Here is a 26599-nt window from a genome sequence, read left to right as displayed (position 1 = left end):
TTGTCCTCTTCTTTTGTTTCTCCTTTCTTCTTCATCCCACTGCTTCTATCTATATACACACCAGACCCTAGAAATACACAGAAACGCTAAGAAAATACTAAGTATTACCCAAAATATTGACGAGCTATAGTGTGTTGGAAGAGATGCCCGCCCAGAGCTATGATGAGTTATATCGCCTTGGTTGTGAGGCCATCAGGGAGATGGGAACAGTGGTGACTTAGCTAAATTACGTAGTTAAATAACAATTCCCTATAGAAAAAAAAAAAAAAAAAACGAAGCCACGGCCGAATGGTTAATATTTTATGACTAAATACTTTAACTAATATTCAAAGCATCAAATTACTTGCTTTCCCAATTATGTATCTATCTATTTTCACAGACATGTCACAATATTAACAAACATGGATGGGTGATAAGCGTGTGTTGGGTGTCTGGGTGTGGGTGTTGGTGGGCGGCATTACTAGGTTGTCGAGTGCAAGAGTTAGCCAGTGTTCTCAATCCTCCATTGCTTTCTCTGGTATACTCATGAACTCCATGTCTGCTTCTGTATTTCCTTTAGACTTTATTGAAGTGAGCCAGTCATCCTTCCACATTAGGGAAATATCACTTGCTCTATTTGGGATATGCCATGTGTAAACTTACCACTACCATCTGCCACTCTTTGTACTGCATAATTAATGTGTACTTAATTTGCAACATGTCACCATCACAATTACTAATGGGCCTACCTAGGCACCCTAGAAAACTTCAGTAGCTTCCACTGGAATCTATCGATAGCAGCTGTAGTAAGATGTTGACTTATGAAAATACAGTTACCACTAGGATGCATCACCTTAAAAAAGGTCCTTTGAAAAGTCCCCAATAACTTCCACTAGAATCTGTTGTAAGTTGTTGCAATGAGCTGGTGACTCATCTGAATATAATGCTAGTTACTACCACCACTAGGATCATGAAGCTGAAGTACTAATGCCATCATAGATAGATAGAGGATTAAAATGTCATGACACTATTATGTATCAACCAATACTCACCAGGATTTGAATCACCAAAATTACCACCACCAGTTACCCCACTACCACCACCAGGTTAAGAAAAAACAGTGTTCTCACTCCCTTCCTCCCAAGGTGCATCATCTCACTCACACCATAACAACTCTTAAGGATATCCAAACTCATCACAGGGTGCATACATTTGAAACAAATACTGTAAAATTTATTTTGCATTGTTGATCAACATAATACAACTAGGTAGGTAGCATTATACAATGTTTGGGCCCCTACATTAAGCATACAAGGCCTGTATCCCAAATACAGTGAATAATGATTAAAGATTGTGTAAATTAATCCAATTAAATTAAAAAGCTAAAAACAAAGTAAGAATTTCAAAATTAGGACACTGTGATTGATAGATAAGTTATATGTTTTAAACTATTCCTTTTAACATTAATGAAGACTTGCCAGAATATTCATTCAAGGACAATACAGCCAAGCTTCCACAAGGATCTCAACATGTTAGTGAATCCATAATGGAATTAGACCAGTGGAAAGACTGAAGAGGACATTGAGACTGTGTGCAGGAAGACAGAATAAAGATGAATATCAGAGAAAGATCTACAACTGTAAAAAGGTGGAAGAATACATTACCAGTCCAGCCCCATAGGGAGAAATATGAATATCAAAATAAATTATTATATAAACAATTACTAGATAGCCTATACATGATGAGATAAAAATTGCTCTGGTAGTAACAAGACTGACATACAACATCTGTGTGGCTCATAGTGTGGACAAATAAAGCGGCATAGTAGTTAGCTGTAAACTAATTCGTTGGAGTCAGTGAAGTACATTGAGCCAGAGTAGCCAGATTTAAGTGTGGTAAAGCTACTTAACACTACAGGTATACATAGAATAACTGTGGAAGTGTTAAAACCTAGGAAAGCTGCAGCAGTGACTAGGATGCTCAACCTTGATAGTGTGAGGCTGAGATGAGTGCCTGGTGAATGAAGGAAGACAATATTTGTCTTGCATAAAGGCAAAGGTAGTGTAGTAAGAATTTGGATGACCAGAAGGGTGTGAGTTTACCATAGTGTGCTATGCAAAGTTTAGATTCTACTGATGATAGAAGAGTACCAGGGGAAGGGCTAAAAATAATTATTTTATGGTAATGTGACTGGCTGTACTTGAAGGATTTAAATTAATTCTAATATAGTGAGTTGACTGGCTGCCAATACACAATCATAAAAGTGTTGTATATATACTAACAAACAACAATCTGTTTGGCCTGTGCACTCAGTTTGCCATAGTGTGTGTAATCTGCTTGAGATGATGCTGTCTTAACAAACAGAAAAGTGATACTGAAGCATCCTTAAAGGAGCCCACTGTTGTCATCACTTTTAAAAATATAACATGGAAGTGGTAAAGGAAATCTTAATATTCAACATAATATGCCAAAAGAAGCTATGAATTCTAGGAAGGAATTTTACCATTGGATTACATGTCTCCTCAGGATTTCACCATTAGAATACATGTCTCCTCAGGAGAATACATGTTATGCAAATGTCATGAGGAAATCCATGATGTACATTGAGGCAGTAATGAGATTAAGTTTGAGGGTGACATGTCCTCTGAGGTCATGACCTGGGATGTACTAAGCAGATACAGGTTTAAGTCATAACAATGAACAGCTTATGAAAGAGAAACTCCTTACCAATGCATCAGGTAAGGACTTGATAATATAACCAATAAATGAGATTAAAGAAGATGAACATGACAGGGAATAGTGCCCGACAAATCTTATCAATGAGTTTTGCTATGTGGGCTTCGTGCTGCCAGTGTGATGGCAAGCAGGTGATTCCTGCATCACTGAGACCTTGGCTCTGTACTGCTTCCTCTTCCTCATCAAGGTCATATGAGCCAGGGCCTGTACAGCTGTCAGGATTTAGGGTTGTTCCATCATTATTGGAAGGAGCCATCTCTTGTGAGCCACTTGCAAAGCTGGTGGTGTGACACTCCACTGTTTCCACTGTTGTGTTATGTGTGATGTTCCTTCTGGCATCTGCCTGAGCTTCCTGTTACAAAATGTATATCATTAATAAAGTCTCCATAGCTTGTAGGAAACAAAATCATGGACACAAAAAGTTTCAAATTTCATTATACTAGAATGTATAACCAATAAGCATGCAATATCTCTAAAACATTTTATGCTAGTTATGATTCAAGATTATAAGCCTGAGTAACTAACAATAGTTGAAAGTGAGCCTAGTTTCTTGCGGGTGTGCTTTCTAGCATCATCATTGCCTCCGTAGGAAGACGTTTGGGCACAGGTATAGAGAGAGCCCATGTTAGAACACTTGGCAGAAGATGCTCCATCAGACATCTTCTGTTTGGGCTGAAGAAGACTTTGGTTTTGGTTGATGGAGGAGAGCCTGGATCGCCAGTACACAGATCCCCAGATGAGAAATCGCCGATGGTGGCGGGCAATGTGATTCACAACTGTAAACTCTACCAATGCCAAAAAGACAAAGGCTGTGCATGAGCCCATCCAGATGTCCAAGGCTTTGACATACGACACTGAAATAGAAAGGGCTTCAGTCATTCTTTGTCTGAGAATCTTACATGATCCTATTTTAATTGGGTTCATGGTGGTGATAACTGAATCGGATATGCCCTATGTCTGTCGTCTGTGCACAAGTAAACTCAGTACTCAATCAAATTAGTAAAACAGTAAACTAAGGGATCTTAGACATCTTTTATGACTGTACCAATTTACTGGTGTTATTTTGATGGAAAATTGCTTCTAAATGTTGGTTAAGCTATGATTTTCACAATTAGTCAACTATAAAATTACCACTACAGGTGTTTAAGGTATTGCCATTGCTAATGATGGGATGCTGACAAGAACTAATGTGGTCATCACAATCCTTGACATTCAGCTGTAGCACATGTTAAACTAATCACTCCACTGTACCTACAGGGTGTGATTGTAGCCCTGCTAATGCCTGACTTAATTTGACACTTGCTCCAAAATGGTCAGTCAGCAGGTCAATAAGGTTGGTTGTACTATTGCAGAATATTGTGAACCAAGAAGTGGCTGGGGAGGAGAGTTTCAGACCCACTTTAGCAGCACCACTAATGACTGTGTAGAATTACAAATGCATATTAGAAATTTAAGCAGTGCAGTGCCAAAGAATAGAGCAGCACTGTAAAGGGCCTAAGTCTGAAAAGAAAAATACTGATATAGAAAAGTAGGCGTGGAATAGATTGCCAGTATCGAATAAGTAAGTAATGTTAGGTGAGAATTCAGTCTTAATGATTCAACTGTATGTAGAATAAAAGAATGAAATTTCAGATGCTGTATCTTTAACATGAAATCAAAATGAACAAAACGTTTTGGAACTACATTTATGTTATGACACAAGAAAGCCCATGATTTTTTCTGAATTGCAGTTAATTTTCATGATGGTATCTTTGCTGTGTGTTCATGCTGTGTGTTCACCTGTTGGCATCTTGTCTCTGAAAGAGGTGGACTCTGAGCAGACGGTGAGGAGAGTGGTGACGCCCAGTGTGACGCGGGAAGGGATGGCATCCACGTCTAGCCAGAAGCTGACCCAGGACACCACCACAATGAGGGAAGTGGGCAAGTAGGACTGCACCAAGTGATAGCCAATGTTACGTCGAAGCTCAAATGCAGCTTGCAGACAACTATAGTTGCCTGTAACAAATTGTAGAAAATAATTCATGTATTACCTACATGGAAGGGTACTCTCAACATACAAAATTTCCCTAGTAATATCCCTTTACAAGTGTTGATATTGTAATGCCAAAGTTCTCATGAATGGCTTAGTTTTGTAATCTCAATGTCTACAGTACTGTACTTGTTAAGGATCCAACCCTTAGCATACATAAATCTATTTCATCTTCTTGTTATTTTTCTAGTGATTTTTTTGACACTGAAAATGGATGCATGACAAGCCATCATCATTCATTTACATGATAGTAGTATATGGAAGCTGCAGTAATGATACAAATGTTAGTCACTCACCAATATGGAAGGACTGATTGCATACATCTGCCTTGATTTCTTTCATCTCAAACTGAGGTAGCTTCAGTCTCCGGTACATCTTGAGAGGAGAGTCCTCATACCAGGTCAGCTCCAGCTCACGTGTGGTTTTGACAACTACGCCACACGCAAGTTTAAGACACCACATGGAGAAAAGGTGATAGAGTTAATTACAAAGAGAATTGATTTATGTGAATTTTCATATTCTCTATTGTAACTGCTCCAGTCTCTCAGGTTGTCAGGTTTAAGAGTGATGTCTGTTGTCAAAACTTACAGCTGGCAATCTGAATGTAGCAGGTCTGGTGGTCTAGTGGGTAGCTGGAGAGATCCATCATGCAGGAGAACGTCAGCTTCAGTCTGGAGGAGGATGTCTATTTGACAAGCCGTACATAATGCAGGAATGAATTGAGCTGAACTTTACCACCACTGATCTCTTCCTTACATGAACTCTACTCATTATTCAATCAGGAGTACATGCATGGCCTTGCCCTCCCTACAGAAGTGGATGCAAGAGGTAGAATAAAAGAGATGAGGCTTTGGGTGGGAATGAATGGTGATGGATTGCAATAACAAATGCTGAAAACATCTCCATCTTTCTTATGTATAAAGCTCAGAGTAATCTGGCTATCACTCAATGGCTATGGCATTTGATGAGACCAAGTCAACACAGGAACAGATATAGTTAAACGAGTGTGCCGTGTCATTACCTGAGGATGTACAGGATGGTGCCATCTGGGTGGATTCTCAGCATAACATTTGGCACAGTGACATACTGGAAGTCAGATTCCTTGGCATTGGGGAAGTACACTTCAGGCTTCCACAGCATCTTGACCAACACCGGGTCATTGAGGTCCACAGGTCGTGTGAGGGAGTTGTTGAGGAACCGCAGCTCCAGCCATCTCTGCCTGAGGTACAGGTCCACCGTGTAGTCCTGTATAGCGGCCACAGCACACACCAGGAAGACAGCTTGTGAGGAGTGATGTATTGCTGTGCTACTTTGATCTACATACATATATTTCAAGTTACTGGAGACACTGGGTAGCTAAGGAATGAGGGAGAGAAGCAAGATACTAAATAAGCTTGTGAAAAGTGATAAATTGTGCTATCCTGATTTACATACATACATATATTCTGAAAGTACCTGCAGATATTGGATAAAAAATGGGGAGGAGAAAGATGATATTAAACAAGTGGCACTGTACTGTGTTATCCTGACTGTCTTATCTATATTTGAACAGTTGCTGGAGTTGCTAGAGAAGAAATGGGTAAGAGATGGAGCATATACAAAGTTAATGAGAATCACCAATTCCATTTGAACATAGATAATGATACATAATTATGACACTTGTGCTAACTATATTTGGATTCCCAAGCATTTGTTTTCATCAAACATTTGACTAATTCTTGAAAAAAAAAGTTGAAAATAGCGCAAGGAAATAGAAAAAAGTTAAATAGAACACACACACACACACACACACAGCGTAGTGTAGTGTTTAGCACGCTCGACTCACAATCGAGAGGGTCCGGGTTCGTTTCCCGGAAAGCGGCGACGCAAATGGGCAAGCCTCTTGATCTGTAGGCCAAGTTCACCTAGCAGTAAATAGGTACGGGATGTAACTCGAAGGGGTTGTGGCCTCGCTTTTCCGGTGTGTGGAGTGTTGTGGTCTCAGTCCTACCCGAAGATCGGTCTATGAGCTCGCTTCGTAATTGGGAAGACTGGCTGGGTGACCAGCAGACGACCGTGGTAAATTACACCCACACCCACAAACACACACACACACACACACACACAGGTCCACTGATGAGAGCCACATCCAGGTGACCTTCAATTAGTACAGGTAGCTACCGTAAAATTAAATAATCTTGTTTCGCTGGAGGAATTCATGCAAACTAGCCTGAATCTAATGATTGAGCCAACATGTAAATAAGGCCTCAGAAATTCCTGCAGTGGGGCGAAGGGAGGTGACTTATGCATATGAAATAAGGAGACGCCATGAGGGAGGGGCGAGCATGGCTGGTTGACTAGATAGGTTGAGAGGGAAGGTTGTGAGAAGAGAACTGGGTGAAGAACCAAGGCGTATAAGGGGAGAATTACTCTACGTGGCAGGATGGAAGGATGTGGGAAAAGTGTGTATGTATAGGAGGCGTTGGGAAGTATGGTTAAATTTGGTTCTGTACGCCACGTTCGCGTCTCACTCCAAGAAATCAAAGCGACTGTCAAGCAAATATTGAGGAAGACAACAACTGAGGAACAAAATTCAACGTAATGTTTGTTAGTTATAGTGCAATGGTGAACTCAATGTGATGAAATGATGAGATAGAGGTGAACCAAGGATTCTAGACCTTGTATATTCCTTGGGGTGAACGGTACTGTACGTTCAGTGGCCTATGGCAGACAGACAGATCGACGAGTTTGCAATTATTAGTTTCATCTAATATACCAATGCTTGAGTGGATTACTTACGTTTGAAGTCCGATTTAATTAAAAAAAAAACTTGTATTTGTCCAATTGGTTGTAACAAATGCAAAATATGAGCATTTAATTTATAGTGTGACATTCAAATCATCTAACTTTTCATACTACATCCACACGGACATAATAATTGCCTCTGGTCTCGTGTTGGACGTGACTTTCTGCCGTTCACTCAACCTAAAGCCGTGAGTAATTCTGGAAAAGGTGGCCGCGACAGTGGTAGTGACAGTGGCGCAGATCCGTAGATTACCGAGGAGACTGACTGACGCCTTCAACACAAAGGCAAGGCAAGGCTGCAACCCGAGACAAAAGGGAGAGAATGAAGGAGAGAAGGAAAGATAACGACGACGAGAAGGAGGAGAAGGAATAGAAAGAACAAACAACAAAGTGGATTTGCAGAACGGCCTCGTGTGGTGGGGACTGGGGAAGAGGGGTTGGATGGGGAAACGGAAGTTTAGGAACACACACACACACACGAAAAGTTACCACGTTACCCCCCCAGCGACCACTATTGTTTTCGTTGCCACACTTTGCTGCTGAGTTGCCTGTTGTCTGATTACTTCACGCGTATATATTTTTTTCTTTTTTACATCACATGAAAAATAAGAGTGCCTCCTTGCAGCTGTTCTTGATGTGTGTTGTACAATTAAAAAATCGTGACGAGAGCATGTGCCTGTGACGTGCTTACAGTCAAAGGATTACCCGAATCATTAACAATACTGTCTCCATTTTACTGTGACTGGCATTACATTTCACAATCACAATTTCATCATAGAAAAACCTTAATTATTATTTTCCTTGCAGTGTAGACGGAACGAAAATTCTTTAACAAGATTCCAGGTAAAAGGTGAGGCTATAAATCATCCTGGACACTCTAGATTAAAAACGCCAGCCCGCTCACTGATAACAACCACTTTGCTTGCCCGGGGGAATAAAAAGAGGGTGTTCGTGACCTTTACTTTCCTGATGTTGCGTACCATCATGTAGCAGAGCGGCAGGAGGCGTGGAGAGTAGAGGTATACGATTTTTTAGATTCAGAGAGAGAGAGAGAGAGAGAGAGAGAGAGAGAAAGAGAGAGAGAGAGAGAGAGAGAGAGAGCCATATTCAGAAACGCTTCCCTCTCACCGCTACCATTTTCAAAGACAACAGAGACGATTAGCCGAATTCTAAAGAGTACTTTTCCTATTGAATATGAAAAAAAAAAAAAAAAAATGATGTCACTAGAATTACAGAAACACTTAAGAAACCGTGTCACTTCAACTAGAGAGAGCCCTTTGGAAACAGTGAAGGTGCGTTGCTGAAGTGTTTCAGAATATAGAGAGGTTGGCATCATACAGAAAGCCTCTACGAGTACTAAGAATGCCTCTCCTTTGTAAAACGCAACCTTCAGTGAGGGCAGCGCACTCTGTACCACTCACACGTGTATCACTAACGCAGCAGAAATAGCTTTGGCACAGACAACTTGTAACAGGCCACTTGTAATTTTCAGGGTCAAGACCACAGCTCCATCTCAGCGATTTTTACGCTTATTAATCCTTTCAGTACCATGACGCATTTTCACATTCATTTAGCTTACTCTTTGGTGCTTTTACGAGTATATAGCTTCAGAAACTTATGTGGGGATTAAAATAGTGAAGACTGTGGCCATTAATCTTTCCTAATATCAATAAAATCGTCTAATCGCACCCAAAACTCATGGTAAAAATATGTCCTAGTACTGAAGAGGTTAGTAAATGGCCAATATCAGTGAAAGTTTTCGAGTTTTTTTTTTTTCAGTCTTTATAAAACTTGAACTCAGGATATTGCATTGTCAGAAATAAAAGAGTAAATAGATAAAGGAAATGAAGGTCCTTATTTGAGCGACTCACTTCAGTGAATAATGTAGGAAAAAGGAAGAAATAAAGATAAAATGAACGAAATGGATGAATAAAACTTTACTTTCCATTTCCTTCCAATCAAAATTCCCTTCCCCGTTATATGTAATACATGCATGCACCACCACCACCACCACCACCACCACCTCCATCACCACCACCTACGTCATATATCCTCGTTATTGCACTGCAGTTAAATCAATCATTATTCAGTCAATTAACCACCACCACCACCACCACCACCACCAGCATCACGCACCACTATACATGATCGGTGCTGTCAATCAAAGTATCCTTATCACCATCACCAATTTATTTCGTAACACAGTAGAAAAAAAAATATATAGCAATTCTACCACTAGTATTTTTTTTTTTTTTTCTCCTTTTCTCAGATGGTCGAATATCAACTCTGAACATTCAAGCATAAAAGTAATAAAAAAAAAAAAGCATAAGTTTCAAAGCTTCATATTACATTTTTTTTTTCATTTTTCGCTTTTTTTTTTTTCTATATTCAGGGAGCAAACATTACACACTCGCACACTCATACCATAGAGAGAAAAAAAATGTAAGGAAGGAGAGAGAGAGAGAGAGAGAGAGAGAGAGAGAGAGAGAGAGAGAGACACGAGAAGACGACAAAACAGGTATCTTAATCTCAATACCAAGACGCGTTTTCATATTCACTCGTTACTATTTTGGCAATTTTATACATCTTCAGAAACACATGTTGGAATTAGAATAGTGAAGACTCTGGCCATTACTCTTCTGACCTCCATAGACCCTTCCTAATGCAAACAAAATCGTTTAATCTTACCCCAAAAACAAGATAAAAGTGCGTGTCAGTGTTGAAGGAGTTAAATGCTTCACCTACCATCTGTATCGGGTTAATTGATCCGAAGCTCCGAATGTACATCTCGATATGGACTCGGGTGGGCGATCCTGCAAGGGGGGAGAAGAGAACGAGAGAAAAATGCTTTGAAATAGAGACAGTGAACGCATCCTCAACCATTCCACAACACACAGGTTTAAATTAGATTAGACTATTTGGATCATTACAAGATAGTGAACCCACTCATGGCACGGGAGACGTTGGGTTCGCTATACCTTGACTTAACCGACTATTTCATTGACCATTTTACGTCCAACAGTTACATTGCTCCAGAAAATGATATGTACTGAAATGAAGGTATATTAATAGTATGATGTCTAAAAGGAAACTATTACAGCACAGGGATTTAAAAGACTAATACACCAAGTCCCTAAATCAAAGTAAAAAACAATGAAATGCTGGTAAACGAGGTAAAATTCTTGCAATCACACAACTATACACATGAAGAAAGACCTAATACTCAAAAAAACGTCAGTAAATCTATATGACCTTGAAGTAAAGTACATAGGAAAAAAAAAAGAAATAAAAGCGTATTTTTGAGTACCTGCAATTCAAGAGATTTAAAGGCCAGTATTCAGAAACGCTTTCCTCTCTCACCACGACTATTTTCAAAGACTACAGAGGTGATTGGCCGAGTTCTCAATAGTATTCTCGTGCAAATAATGTAAATGTACTGTTAATCTGTCACTAGAACACCCAAAAGCACACTAGAAACATACGTTACTTCAACTAAAGCCATCTGAAAGTAGTGGAGGTGTGAGACAGATATCATGATCCAAAGTCTCGAAATGCAAGTGTAAGGCGGTGTTGGAGAGAAAGGCGAAGGAGAGGCCGGTGTGGGGAAGGATGGTGCAGGTTGGGGGAAGGATCAGAATGAGAAAGAGGAGAGAAATGGATGTGGGGTACGATAAAGGTCTGGGTGAGGCTGGGATAATGGGGCGGGGCTTTTATGGGTAGAGGAAAGAAAGAAAATAGTTGGAAGGCAAGGAATGTTGGGAATTTATGGACGGACGCCGAGATGGTTGGTTGGAATGGATTCGAGAGAGAGAGAGAGAGAGAGAGAGAGAGAGAGAAGGGTTGGGTTATATTTTATTCACCATGAAACAGAAAAAACCCTTCCTTGCTTTGTTAATGGAATATAATGACGATGGCTCTGACGGAGGATGAAAGAAGAGAAGATAAAGGTGAGGAGGAGGAAAAGGGACATGAAGAGACGTAATAGCGATGACAAAGGCAATGAAAGTAAGAAGAGCAAGGGTAAGAGGAGAAAGAGAAGGAAAGACAAGACGGAGGAACATCATACGACCCAATGCAAATGATGTTCGGGTGACAGAATAACTTCCCCAACGAACAGCAAATAATGAGAGGCAGATCACAATACTCCAACACGATCCACCTCTTAATTAAGGATCTTGCCTCGAGTAATACAGAATGACATTATAGCATTTCCATCCGACCTAAGTTAAACCTCTCAGTTCATTAATGTCACTGCTAATGCTAATCCCTTCATTATGTGGATCGTGGCTTAGAGAAGAAAGTAAAATTATTGCTCAGAAATGTATACATGTGCCTTTAAATCAGTAGGTTATTTATGATCATGTAAAAAATAAAGAAAAAGGAAAAAATAAAGCTGCTTCTGTTGAGGAAATCTACCCACTCTTATTTACCCCGTATTCAGAAATGCTCTGCTCTCTCACCACGACTATTTTCCAAGGCCAGAGATGAATAGCGGGGTTTTCAAGAGTGTTCCTCCTGTTAATAGTGTAAAAGTCTTGTCACTGCCTCTAGAACCGTAAAAAACACCTTAAGAAAAAAAAAAAAACTCTGTGTAAACTTAGATAAAGCCTTCTGAAATATTGGAGGTCAAGCATAAAAGTGATTGAGAATATGACCCATAGAAGCGACATTTGCATCCAAAATAAGAACTTTCTGCGAGCAAGACGTTGACGATTTTTCCACATATTCACGCGTTATAAATTTGGAGGTAAAAGTTGCTACAGTAAGCTCCGCCGTAAAGTTAGTGATAAATTAAGGAAGGAAATAAATGGAAAATGTGTGTGTGTGTGTGTGTGTGTGTGTGTTTCACTGTTTGATCTGCTGCAGTCTCTGACGAGACAGCCAGACGTTACCCTACGGAACGAGCTCAGAGCTCATTATTTCTGATCTTCGGATATGCCTGAGACCAGGCACACACCACACACCGGGACAACAAGGTCACAACTCCTCGATTTACATCCCGTACCTACTCACTGCTAGGTGAACAGCCTACTGTACCTACTCACTGCTACACGTGAAAGGAGACACCCAAATATCTACACCCGGCCGGGGAATCGAACCCCGGTCCTCTGGCTTGTGAAGCCAGCGCTCTAACCACTGAGCTACCGGGCGTGTGTGTGTGTGTGTGTGTGTGTGTGTGTTGATTTAAGTATCTGTAGCAACGGAAATGAGCAACAGAACTTTACGTGCCATCCTCTTCACTTGCTAAACTCCTCTGTACGAGAAAAAAAGAAAAATCATGAGCAAGAATGAGCCTAAAATGTCGCAAAATAAGATAAGCTACAACTAAGATACAAAAAAACTATCAACATAGCCTGCTACTAAATAGGAACCCTAGACCACAACGACGTCTTGTCCTGCGTAGTAATGGAAGGAAAAGAAGGAATGATACTAAAAAAAAAACCGCAGAGAACTATCGAAAAATAATAAACAGACCTTACTATTTGACATTTTAACTCATTTTCTGCACGGCTTCCCAAGATTAGGCAGCCTCCTTTCATATGCTGAAATTTTGTTTTCACATCGTACACCTTTCCTCTTCCTTCTCCTCCTTGAACTATCATTTTCCTCTCCTCCTTTAGCCCTTTCTGTATCAAGACTTATTTTCATATTCTGTTTACTATTTGGCGATTTTATACGGCTTCAGAAAATCATGTGGGGATTAGAATAATGAAGTCTCTGGCCATTATTCTTCTGACCTTCATAGACGCTTCTTAATGTTAATAAAATCGTTCAATCACAAGCAAAACTCACGTTAAAAGTGTGTTCCAGTACTGAAGAGGTTAAAAGCATCGAGAGGTAATTTCAATCAAAGAGTACCTGCTGTATAGGAGGGCGTCTGGCGGCGATCATAAGTCAGCTTGTCATCCTCGGAAAGAAACAATTGGTCAAGCTTCTTCAATTCACTGCTGGGAATGCTGTACTTCCTGGGCCCGCCTCTCCCTCTTCCTCCTGGTGGCGGTGGCGGTGGCGGTACTGATGCTTTTTCTCCTGCTCCATCTCCTCTTTCAGTGGCACTGCTTCCTTCTCTCGTCACTCCGTCAGCGCTACTCTCTAAAATTCCACCGGTGTCGTCCTCCTCACTCACATCGTTGCCAATCCTACCATCATCTCTGTGAATGAACCTCCAATTAGAGATCTTGGCTAAAAATAATTCCCTAGTATACTGCACACATATATACGTTGAACTTATTGAATGTAACGTGATGTAGACTAGGAATCCATATAACGGTAACGATAAATCAACACTGCAGGGAGATGAAGCCCCGGGTTAGAAAGAAAGGTTCAGGTGTATCTCGAGTAGTTTAGGTTGGCTTTGCTAGACGCCAGTCACCATATACACAAGGCATTCTTCTTCCTCTCATCCCTTCTCTGTCCAACTCTCTAATGTAAAAGTTTACCAGTATTCTCAATCATTCATAGCTTTCCCTGGTAAACTCTGGAACTCCCTGCCTGCTTCTGTATTTCCAACTTCCTATGACTTAACTTCATATAAGAGGGAAGTTTCAAGATATTTGCCCCCTTTTTTTTTTGGCCAACTCTGTCGGACCTACAAGAGTACTGGCGACTGAGTGAGCTTTCTTTTTATCGTTTTATGTTGCCTTTGGCTAGCTTTCCTCCTCTTACAAAAAAAAAAAAAAAATAGAAACATTATACCAGATATATTACCAACAGAACTTCGTATACATATTTAACCCCTCAGAAGGTACAGGTAAAGAGATAATGCCTCATATAAACATTGGAGGTCTCGCCAAGAGTGTTTTAAAGGTGATTCATCAGCGTTTCATGAAGTTTTCTCCCGAGGCAGCCAGTCATTTATGAGAATTAATATCCTTGATCGTCCGCTTCACAAATTTGATGTTGATTAGATGACATCTCTCTCTCTCTCTCTCTCTCTAGATGTCTCTCTCTCTCTCTCTCTTCTCTCTAGATGACTCTCTCTCTCTCTCTCTCTCTCTGATCTCTCTAGATCTCTCTCTCTCTCTCTCTCTCTCTGATGTTGATTAGATGACCTCTCTCTCTCTCTCTCTCTCTCTCTGATGTTGATTAGATGACTCTCTCTCTCTCTCTCTCTCTGATGTTGATTCTCTCTCTCTCTCTCTCTCTCTCTCTCTGTTGATTAGATGACCTCTCTCTCTCTCTCTCTCTGATGTTGATTAGATGACCTCTCTCTCTCTCTCTCTCTCTGATGTTGATTAGATGACCTCTCTCTCTCTCTCTCTCTCTCTGATGTTGATTAGATGACTCTCTCTCTCTCTCTCTCTGATGTTGATTAGATGACCTCTCTCTCTCTCTCTCTCTCTCTGATGTTGATTAGATGACCTCTCTCTCTCTCTCTCTCTCTCTGATGTTGATTAGATGACCTCTCTCTCTCTCTCTCTCTCTCTGATGTTGATTAGATGACCTCTCTCTCTCTCTCTCTCTCTCTGATGTTGATTAGATGACCTCTCTCTCTCTCTCTCTCTCTCTGATGTTGATTAGATGACCTCTCTCTCTCTCTCTCTCTCTGATGTTGATTAGATGACCTCTCTCTCTCTCTCTCTCTCTGATGTTGATTAGATGACCTCTCTCTCTCTCTCTCTCTCTCTGATGTTGATTAGATGACCTCTCTCTCTCTCTCTCTCTCTCTCTGATGTTGATTAGATGACCTCTCTCTCTCTCTCTCTCTCTGATGTTGATTAGATGACCTCTCTCTCTCTCTCTCTCTCTCTGATGTTGATTAGATGACCTCTCTCTCTCTCTCTCTCTCTCTGATGTTGATTAGATGACCTCTCTCTCTCTCTCTCTCTCTCTGATGTTGATTAGATGACCTCTCTCTCTCTCTCTCTCTCTCTGATGTTGATTAGATGACCTCTCTCTCTCTCTCTCTCTCTCTCTGATGTTGATTAGATGACCTCTCTCTCTCTCTCTCTCTGATGTTGATTAGATGACCTCTCTCTCTCTCTCTCTCTCTGATGTTGATTAGATGACTCTCTCTCTCTCTCTCTCTCTCTCTCTCTCTCTCTCTCTCTCTCTCTCTCTCTCTCTCTCTCTCTCTCTCTGATGTTGATCTCTCTCTCTCTCTCTCTCTCTGATGTTGATTAGATGACTCTCTCTCTCTCTCTCTCTCTCTGTTGATTAGATGACTCTCTCTCTCTCTCTCTCTCTCTGATGTTGATTAGATGACCTCTCTCTCTCTCTCTCTCTCTCTGTTGATTAGATCTCTCTCTCTCTCTCTCTCTCTCTCTCTCTCTCTCTCTCTCTCTCTCTCTCTCTCTCTCTCTCTCTCTCTCTCTCTCTCTCTCTCTCTCTCTCTCTCTCTCTCTCTCTCTCTCTCTCTCTCTCTCTCTCTCTCTCTCTCTCTCTCTCTCTCTCTCTCTCTCTCTCTCTCTCTCTCTCTCTCTCTCTCTCTCTCTCTCTCTCTCTCTCTCTCTCTCTCTCTCTCTCTCTCTCTCTCTCTCTCTCTCTCTCTCTCTCTCTCTCTCTCTCTCTCTCTCTCTCTCTCTCTCTCTCTCTCTCTCTCTCTCTCTCTCTCTCTCTCTCTCTCTCTCTCTCTCTCTCTCTCTCTCTCTCTCTCTCTCTCTCTCTCTCTCTCTCTCTCTCTCTCTCTCTCTCTCTCTCTCTCTCTCTCTCTCTCTCTCTCTCTCTCTCTCTCTCTCTCTCTCTCTCTCTCTCTCTCTCTCTCTCTCTCTCTCTCTCTCTCTCTCTCTCTCTCTCTCTCTCTCTCTCTCTCTCTCTCTCTCTCTCTCTCTCAAAGCAAAATAAGAAAGAAACATGAGCAAAATATTATTCTTTACAGCAAAACACTTTAAGACAAATACTGACGGTAAAATAACAAATCACACATAAGAAGGATAGGGAGGAAAAATAAAAGAAATAAAAGAATGATTCTACCTCACGAAATGCAAAAATGAAAAAGTATGGAAGGAAAGACGAGAAAAAACTGAAAAAAATATTGTGATGGAGGTGAGGAGGGAGAAATGGAAGAATAAAAAGGGAGAGTCGAGAAAACAAGAGACGAGAGGAAGGGAGAGGTAGGAGCGGAGAAAAATGAGGAGTGACAAGGTGAAAATAAGTAAGGGAAAGGGAGGGAATGGAGATAAAGGAGAGAGAGAGAGAGAGAGAGAGAGAGAGAGGTGGGGATGGTGCGGAAGAGAGAACACTGCGTGGGAGAGGAAGGGAAGAACAAGTCAGGATGGAGAAATGGAACTAGATACGGATTTGTGGGAAAATATAGAAGGAAAGGGAATAGGGTATAGAATGATAATTGTAGGAAAAGGATGAAGGAAAAACAAATAAGGATACAAGATTAAATAAAAAAAGGAGGAAAAATAGAACTTGATAAGGATTTGTAGGAAGTAGAAGAATTTAGAGCGAAGAGGAGGAATAGGAAATATGATAATTGTAGGAGAAGGATGAAGGAGAAACAAAACAGGATAGAAGCGAAAATAAATAACGGAATGGAAAAATAGGGATTTGTGAGAAGCAGAAGAATTTAGAACGGAAAGGAGGAATAGGAAATAGAATGATAATTGTAGGGAAGGGATGAAGGAGAGGCAGAATAGGAAGTGGGTAAATGGTTATGGAAGGAGAGGAAGTCATGAAGAGTAAAATATTAAGGAGGCGAGACACAGACCATCCTTCACATTCATCTGACTGTTGGCCGCGAGTTAGTTTCATCTTTACACTCCTACATAATCCCGTATTCAAAGACGCCGTTCTCTCTTACCACAACAACTTTCCAAAGCCTCAGAGACGACTAGCTGGAATTTCAAGATAGTTTCTTCTTTTGATAAACTAGAAATCTTGCTAATCCATCACCAGAACCATAAAAATATCCCTGAAAACAAGAGTATCTTCAACTAAAGCCTTGGGAAAGTAATGATAAAAGAGAAAAGCGTTTTAGAATACCAGCCAACATAATCCCTCACCTTAGAACACGAACAACTTAGTAAAGAAGAGGAAACCATCAATGTTGCAGCAAATATGAACTGGTGGTACTGATGCTCATAATTCGTGAAGTAAAACAGAAAAAAAAGCTATATTTACTTTGAAAAGAAACTGAACCTATCCTTGCTATTCTCGTATATTTTTTCACCTCTTAGGAAACTCACACGAAACAATAACGCCGGCTTGTTGACTTTAGTGGCTTTTTTTAAGGAGAGAAAGGCCGAGCAAGCACCAAGGAAAAGAGAAAAGGACTGCAGCGTTGCCTTAGTGGCACTAGATGTCCACCCTGCGCTATTCGAAAGTCTGGGAACCCTAGTTTATTTCTTGGAGGGAGAGGAAGCTTGATATAATCTCCCCTTTCTCTCTCTCTCTCTCTCTCTCTCTAAGGGGCGGCACTAGACGGGTTAGAACATTTGCATGAAACGTGTACGTGGATCCCCTCTCGAGCACGTCGCGTCGCGGGCTACACTACATTTTTCTTTCCTAATTCCGCGCCTTGCAAAAGAAATATTTCCATTCCTACCCGCCTCGCCTTTTCTCACCTGTGCGCTGGGCTGTTCTTTCTATCTCAGTATGGCATATGTGAGCTGGTGTGAGGAGCTACCATTACTACTATTTACTAATACTATTGACGGTAGTGATAGGTGGAAACAAGAGATGTTTCTGAAAGGGACCGCCACGTGTAAGCCTGCTGTGTTCTTTCAGCTTCCCTTACTTCCTTTTATGTTCGTACAACGAGGTCAAATAGGTAGAATTACGAAACAATCTACTTTTTTCTTCATCCATTCTTATTCCAAAGCTCACAAATACAGTCTTTAGTGAACATGAACGAAGAAAACTGCTCGCATGACAATTTGGTAAGCAATTCGTGGAAGGTTTGCATCCTGGCACTCCTCACCCACAAACCTTCCCAACGCAAACTCAATACAAGTGACGCAAGCCAGATTACCATAGCGAGCGGTGGTACTTGGCAGGCAGTAACTCCCTCCATAAATCTTGCTGCAGGCACAATACACCAGATTTTGTGAGGCCCTTTCCCTATATGGCACTATTCTCCTTTCTGCTTTCTCTCTCCTCCAAGAAAAGCTGTTGAATTTCGATTGTAAAATTTCATGTTACTTATCCTATAGAAGCAATACAGCACGCTACATTACACAAAGCTTCATGGACAATTGCGCTCTACTCTTTCATTTTCTTTTTCTCCTCTCTCTCTCCTCCTTCTTCATTCTCTCCTTGCTTCATAACAAAATCTTTCTATTGGAGTATTTTCATGCTTGTTTATTCATGAACTAGTAAGTGGGTAACGGAGACTCAAAGCAAGGTTCCGTCTGCTTAGTTGAATATATTTTCCTTCTCAGATCACAAAAGGGAGTAGCGCAGTCACGATAGTGTAAGGCTGCACATAAAAGACCAGGGATGATTGAGAGGGTTCTTGAGAGCGCGTTGTGGAAGTTGGCAGGAAAAGATTTTTATAAAGGAAAGCGTGGTTCACATTTCCCACTTATAGACTACGATATATTTCAACGAGTCTTGGATTCAACGTACTGTACCCACACACAGAAACAAACTCTCATTTTCAATACCATTTCCTTAACCAACAGTTTATAATCCTTTGTAATCCTTCGTAATAGCACCATTAGCCGCCAGACACACACACACACACACACACACACGCACGATGGCTTGCTCCCTTTAACCTAGCTTGCCTCATCTCCCGCGCAGAGTCTCGCAAAAACACACAGACACAGACACACACAGATATCAGACACCATGGCTTCCTTCCTTTAACCTAGCTTGCCTCATCTCCCGCGCAGAGTCTCGCAAACACAAACACTTCGCTAGCATCGCAGACTTTGGTGGCTTGTTTTCCTCTGTAGCGCAAAACAACGCCTCGCTACCACCGCTGCTGACACGACTCGAGGCCAGAGATAGAGACAGCGGTGGCGGGTTTACTCAGTGCGTTGCTAGATTGTGTGTTGGCGTGAAGTGCGATAGTCTGGAATCACATTTATCGGGCGTGTGTGTATGTTACGTTCACCGGTTAAACTGGTAAGATTGGCATCGGAGAGCCGGTGAACAGTAACAATAAAAAAAAACACTACAGGTTCAACTGGTGAGGAAATGCAAAAGGGGGTCACTTTAAAAAGCTATTTTAATAACCCATAATGAAATTGACACGTATAACAAGAAACATGAAACATATATAACATGAAACACAGGAAAATGACATACACATACATATAACACAACAATAAAGAACCCAACTTAATACCTAACAATAATCCTAATCCTATATAGAGGCAATGTGGAAAACACGGACGAGGGGAAGTAATACTTATGCGGTGTCGCAGTGGTGAAATGCTGGGTGATGGTTGATCCCACGGTAAACCCAAGAGGCGTTGTGTTCACTGGTTGAGGCTTGGATCTCAACTGCCAATCCAGAAAACCAAGAGCTGGCTCAACACTTTCGGTTGAGTCGAAAGGGGCCGCGTGAATCCAACTTCGGGACAGTAGCGGGGCTTCATGAAACGGTGACGTGGAAGGTTCACGAGACGGTGGCGTGGAAGGTTCACGAGACGGTGACGTGGAAGGGGAGGCGGAGAGGTGGCGAACGAGGTAACAAGCGGAGGAGGTGATGGTAGTAATGCATGTTACGGGCGGGCCGTAACATGTATGTGTGTATTTACTGTTATGGCATGCAAGATTTGAGTCGGGCTCGTGTTGCACATAATACTGCCTGCCTGAGACTGCCAAGAATATAGTTAAGCATCCCTTTTACCCTAAATAGCGGAGAGAGAGAGAGAGAGAGAGAGAGAGAGAGAGAGAGAGAGAGAGAGAGAGAGAGAGAGATCGTAAATTTAAGAAAGGAAACCAATAAACTATCTTATATACCATCAATACTAATCTCTGAGGCCTTTTAGATGCTGTCCAGGGTCGAGAACAAGACAACAAGAAGCTATAACATTGACAAAGAAACAGTGAAGTGTCCTGAGCCTGAGAAGACTGTAGTAAGAAGAGAAAGAATGAATTAGTTAAGAGACAGGCGGGTGGGTGGGAACAAGTAAGGGTGTAGTAAAGAACAAGGCAAAGAGGGATACATACAGGCTCGGTGGAGGGGACTAGTGAGAGGGTGCTGAGATGACAGAGTGTGTGGTCCATTTCAGTCTCCTTTTTTTTTCTCCTTGCAAAGAATGGGTCTCGTTTTTCAAGACTCGGGGCTCAGTGTCTGGGGTCTATCTGTCTGTCTGTCTGTGTGTCTGGCTGGCTGGCGGGCTGCCTGGCTGGCGTGGAGGCATGGCTGTGATCGTGATGGTGATGGTAATAGTGATGGAGCCGATGGTGAGATAATGAAGGTGTTGATGGAGGTGTAGCGGTGTAAATAGCAAAGGAGTAAGTACGTAGTTACTTCAAATGATGTGGTGTAGCCGTGTGTGTGTGTGTGTGTGTGTGTGTGTGCTCGCGGTATACAACCACTCATCCTTGTCCTCGTCCTTCTCTTGTTCCTCCTCTTCCTCCTCCTCCTTTTATCCACCACTACCACCACCACCACCATCACCACCATCACGGCAAACACATCCCAAATTAACGATATTGTTCAGCGCTCAATCTAAACAATTTTCAGAGCAATTATCGTGCGCGTTCACTAATTAAAAAGTCATTCAGCTCAATGCATCTGTACTGAAATTACCCGAAACTCTGAACTTCACTTATCATTATTATTATCTCTACTATTACTGCTACTACTACTACTACTACCACCACCACCACTACTACTACTACTACTACTACTACTACTACTAATACAACCACTCCTATTACTGCATAACTAACACTTTTTTGAAATTAAATAGTGTATAGAGAAAAACCTACCCCGTTATTTTTCACTGACATAACAAAACAAAGACGACAAGATTACAGGAAGGCAACATTACAAAAGGGGCAGTTTACCCTTCGTAGGCTGGAGGTTAATTGCGCAATAAGAGAGGGATGGTGAGAATGTATTGTACAGGAAGAGAGAGAGAGAGAGAGAGAGAGAGAGAGAGAGAGAGAGAGAGAGAGAGAGAGAGAGGGCGTAACAGGAGCAACTAATAGATAGGAATGATGTAGCGTCTTATGGAAAATAAAATAAAACTATCATACTCTCTCTCTCTCTCTCTCTCTCTCTCTCTCTCTCTCTCTCTCTCTCTCTCTTTCTAAGTGCTGTTCTTTCTTCTGTTCCTTCTCCTCCTCCTCCTCTTTCATCTCTCGTTCTCTTCTCCCTTCTCCTCCTCCTCCTCCTCCTCCTCCTTCCCCCTTCCCCTCCTCATCCTCTTCTTGTACTTTTTCATTTCGTTTTCTTCTCTCTTCTTCTCCTCTTCATCCTTCTTTTCTTCCTCTTCAGGCTCTGTCTCGGTCTCCTCTTCCTCTTACTCCTCCTTTTCCTCCTCCTTCTTCTGTTCTTCCTCCGCCTCTTTCTCCTCCTCCTCCTCCTCCTTTTCTTCCTCCTCCTGCTCGCCTCATCTTTAATACCAGTATCAATTCCATCACAAAGCTAAGCGGGAGTTCACTTCCCAAACACTTGCAGAGAAAAATTTTGAACGCAGACCCTTCACGTGTTTTCCATCCATTAGAGATTCATTCCCCCGGCACAGATTCGCTTCTCAGTCCTCGATCTCACTGTTTTCCTTCGATTCACTTCATTTCCTGGCGTTGAATTTGGTTTATCGTCTATTTTTTTATTTCATTATTCTTTTATTTGGTTTCTTTATACTCTAATGAGATTTTTCCTAGGTTCTTTTTTTCGTGTTTTTTTAGATAGTCTTTTTTTTAATGTCTAACGAATATGTTTTCTTTTATTTCTTATATAGGTAGTTTTTTCTTGATTTTTCTACGTTTCTCTTACAATTCTTGCCTTTAATTCCTCCTTATATTCTCTCAGGCCTTCAACGTCTTTTTTTTTTCTATCTCCAAAGCTGATCGAACCTAATGTAACCTAATATAACCTAACTTAACCTATCGTAACCTAACCCAAACCTAACCTAACTTAGCTTGACCTAATCTGACCTAACCTAACCTAACGCAACCCTAACCTAACATAAGCTAACCCAACCCAAAATATTTCTCCCACGCTATATTTCTCAGCCTTGAGCTTGGCCTTGTCCTTTCTTTCACCTTGTTCTCCCTTTATTGCTTGGCTCCCATCACTCCTCTCCTCCGTGAACCTCCTTTATGATCCTGCCATCCAATATCTTGCAAGTCACCTTTAGCCTTCCCCATCATGCTCTTCTCCTTCTCCCTTCTTGCGTCGTTCTCTTCATAATCCGTTACACTTTGCACTCATCCTTCCCTGTCTCTTTCTCTGTGTCTCTGTCTCTTTCTGTCTCTGTTTCTGTCTGTCTGTCTGTCTCTCTCTCTCCTCTCTCTCTCTCTCTCTCTCTCTCTCTCTCTCTCTCTCTCTCTCTCTCTATATATATATCTATCTATATTTCAGCATCTTTCTCATTCTTTCTCTTTCTTTTAAATTATCGGGTCAGTGTCTCCTCTTTCTCTGTCTCTGTCTGTCTGTCTGTCTCTGTCTCTGTCTGTCTGTCTGTCTGTCTGTCTGTCTGTCTGTCTGTCTGTCTGTCTGTCTGTCTGTCTCTCTCTCTCTCTCTCTCTCTCTCTCTCTCTCTCTCTCTCTCTCTCTCTCTCTCTCTCTCTCTCTCTCTCTCTCTCTCTCTTTCCTTCAGCATCTTTCTCAGTCTTTCTTCCTCTCTTTCATCATCCATCATCTTCTTCTTCATCCTCGGGTCATTGTCTCCTGCTTTCTTTTACGTTCGTTTTAATCTTTACCTTATTTTTATCCCTTTTTTTTTGGTTTCATTTGCTTTGTATTCACTCATCTTCCGTCTTCATGCTGTTTTTAAATTTTCCGTATCTTATTTTCTGGTTTCTTTCTTTCAATCTCGTTTTTCTCTATCCACACAAATCGCTGGCCTTCCATTTTTCCTTCTTTTCTTCTTTTTATTACGAGTCGAGATGTGATTTCTTCTCCTTTCTTTTCCTCGCTTTTCCTTTTATTATTTTTGTCTTATGTCGCGTATCACTCACTCGTCCATCCTTTCTAAACTAAGACATTTTTCTTTTTCTTTCCCGCTTATCTTTTCTGCTTTATTTTATTTTCTCTACTTTCTTTTCATATCACTTTTCGCTACTCTGTTAGTCACTGGTTTGTAAAATATGGTCTTTTTCTTTTTTTTTTCTTTTATAACGACATACTTTTCCTTCCCTCAGTTGTCCTTTCTGATTTCCTGTCTTTTCTTTAATTTCTTTCTACGCAAATCACTATTACTTTTTTTGCAATTATAACTTTTTCCCCAAATGTAACCCTTTCTCATTCCCTTTAAAGCTATTTCTCTCTTTCTCTCTTTCTCTATTTCCCAGCTGTCACTTATGATTCGCTGTCTTTCCTTTACCTTCTTTCCCCGTAACGTAATTGCAGTTCACCGAGCTGTAATAAGTGCTAAGTCCCCTTAAGACCCGCGTCAATTGCGAACTCATCCCTCTAAATCTTCTTTACGCAGCGCACAGGAACGCGGCGAGAGTGAAGCGACGAAATATGAATGTATTTTCATCCTCGTTTTCTATTATTACCGGAACTGAACGCTTGAGAGCCTCGGAGGCGGTGGTGCGGAAGAGCTATTTCTGACAATTACAGGAGGTAATATGTTAATAAATGCAACGGGAGACAGATTTATCCTATTTCCGAGCCGCCGTCTGGAAGCTGCTGCTGCTCTTTGACAGACAGTAGAGGCGACTACGCAATGGATATACCAAGACCAGGTAGCAATACAGAGCGATTAGCATGTAAAGTACTCGGTGAAATCTTTTGTGAGACTCGCCATGATGTTTCAGTGATTGGCGCTATTGTGAGAGGAGAAGGAGAATGATTACTGATTGCAGGACGGATAGCATTATATAAGGACTCTTTTCTTGGACTTATAACACTTCCTCTCTCATTTCTCTCTATAGTGTGGCCTGGTTCTCTCTAGTGGAAGTCTCTCTATTCCGTAGAGTCTGTCGTATTTTGAAACGCTTCCATTTCTCATAACTATTTTCAGAGGCCGCAAAGGTTACAAAGATGATTGGTTTGCTCTTTTATGTGTATTTTTTTCCCATTCATACACGGAAAATTAGGCATTGAATGTTTCCTTCGCTATAAAACGCTCTCTCTTTGTAGTGTAGCTATATATTTCTTTGTGGGACTTCAAAAAGTTGGTATTTTAATCCCTTCACTACCATGATACGTTTTCATATTCATTCCGCTTACTGTTTGGTGATTTCATACAGCTTCAGAAACTTGTGTGGGGATTGAAATAGTGAAAACTCAGGCCATTAATCTTCTGACCTCCAAAGACCTGCATGCCTCCCATCCTCCTGCAGCCCCACTGTACAAGGCTTTCTTTTTCTTCTCATTCCTATTTTGTCCAATTTTCTAATACAAGAGTTAACCAGTATTCTCAATCATTCATACCTTTCTCTGGTAAACTCTGGAACTCCCTGCCAGCTTCTGTATTTTCATCTTCCTACGACTTGATATCTTTTAAGAGGGAGATTTCAAGTCTTTTGCTAACTCTCTCTCGATCTTTCAGGAAATTTGAAGTGGGTTTTTATTTGATTTTCTGTTGTTCTTGGCTTGTTTCCCTCTTGCATTAAAAAACTACCCTTCCTAATGTCAATAAAATCGTCTAATCGTATTCAAAACTCGTGGTAAAAATGCGTCTCAGTACTGAACGGTTTAAATTCACTTGTATTTGCTTTTTGGCGCTTCAGAAACGTTAAAAATGCAAATGGCTTCACCAAACTACACCAGTGTCCATATTTTGAAACTTTGGGCTCATATAACTGTTTCCAGAGGCCGCAAAGATGACAAGTCTTGCTCCCGTGTGCGTGTTTTTCCCACACTGATATGCAGAATCCTTGTTAAACTACCACTAAAAATCATGAACACATCCTCAAAGTTCCCAAGAGACTCCCCGCAATACACTACATTTCTTTAGACTGTTTTCTTTCAGGACTGGGATCTTGGGTGGGCCTCTCTCTCTCTCTCTCTCTCTCTCTCTCTCTCTCTCTCTCTCTCTCTCTCTCTCTCTCTCTCACACACACACACACACATACACACACACACACACACACACACACACACACACACACACACACACACACACACACACACACACACACACACACACACACACACACACACACACACACACACACACACACATCCTCTCTTTGTTGCTCTGCTCTCTCTCTCTCTCTCTCTCTCTCTCTCTCTCTCTCTCTCTCTCTCTCTCTCTCTCTCTCTCTCTCTCTCTCTCTCTCTCTCTCTCTCTCTCTCTCTCTCTCTCTCTCTCTCTCTCTCTCTCTCTCTCTCTCTCTCTCTCTCTCTCTCTCTCTCTCTCTCTCTCTCTCTCTCTCTCTCTCTCTCTCTCTCTCTCTCTCTCTCTCTCTCTCTCTCTCTCTCTCTCTCTCTCTCTCTCTCTCTCTCTCTCTCTCTCTCTCTCTCTCTCTCTCTCTCTCTCTCTCTCTCTCTCTCGTCGTCTCTTTTGTTGCCATTGGTCTAAATTCTTATATATGAAAAAGTCTGAGCGTATAGTGGAATGCTTTCAGTGCAGTGGGTGTCGTTACAAAGGCTATACTCAGCATCACCACGGGACGATTATCGCACCTTGAACTTTCCGCTATGAAGACACTTCACCAGACACTCGTAGTCATTTCCTTCTAGTACTGGCGGTAGTAAGAGCTTGTGAGTTTGAGGGTGTTGAGGCAGTTAGTGGCTACAGTCAGAGCTATATATCGTAAACGGTGAGGCATATGAACTTAGTCTACCTTTGCACTAAGGTTTATATCATCATTTTCATGTATAGGAAATATCAAAGCACGTGTGTTATTTGAATTTACACGTGAAAACTCACATAATAATTACTATATAGATAAACAAAACAACGTGAAGAAAATGAAACAGCGAAAGGCTAGCTAAACAACACAAGACAGACCCTGAAAACATCGTACAAGTTAGCAATATGCACGAGAATATATACGTAACATCCTGCAGCAAATAGCGTCTCCAACAAGTGGCTA

The 26599-nt window shown here is 41.3% G+C and overlaps 1 protein-coding gene across 4 annotated transcripts in view; it reads right to left on the bottom strand.

Annotated features, from left to right (window-relative positions):
- Positions 1-1190: 1190 nt before the first annotated feature.
- Positions 1191-26599, bottom strand: part of LOC123517614 (glycine receptor subunit alpha-4-like) — an 83618-nt gene continuing 58209 nt past the window's right edge. Inside the window, exons 1-10 of one of the 4 annotated variants that reach the window (XM_045277890.1) lie at positions 19833-19886; positions 19296-19493; positions 13388-13680; positions 10274-10341; positions 5766-5989; positions 5333-5415; positions 5041-5175; positions 4495-4710; positions 3241-3569; positions 1191-3067 (exon numbers count right to left, since the gene is read on the bottom strand). In XM_045277890.1, coding sequence (XP_045133825.1) covers positions 2714-3067; positions 3241-3569; positions 4495-4710; positions 5041-5175; positions 5333-5415; positions 5766-5989; positions 10274-10341; positions 13388-13680; positions 19296-19342 — 1749 coding nt within the window. In that variant the 5' untranslated portion in view covers positions 19343-19493; positions 19833-19886 and the 3' untranslated portion in view covers positions 1191-2713. Of the gene's footprint in view, positions 3068-3240; positions 3570-4494; positions 4711-5040; positions 5176-5332; positions 5416-5765; positions 5990-10273; positions 10342-13387; positions 13681-19203; positions 19225-19295; positions 19494-19832; positions 19909-26599 lie in introns of those variants that run through there. The other 3 variants (XM_045277892.1, XM_045277891.1, XM_045277888.1) reach the window with 3 other exon arrangements.

Source organism: Portunus trituberculatus, chromosome 42, assembly GCF_017591435.1.
Source record: "Portunus trituberculatus isolate SZX2019 chromosome 42, ASM1759143v1, whole genome shotgun sequence".
In the NCBI taxonomy this organism is placed as follows: Eukaryota; Metazoa; Arthropoda; class Malacostraca; order Decapoda; family Portunidae; genus Portunus; species Portunus trituberculatus.
Note: the sequence above shows the minus strand (reverse complement) of the source record. Positions and strands in the feature narration are given on the sequence as shown.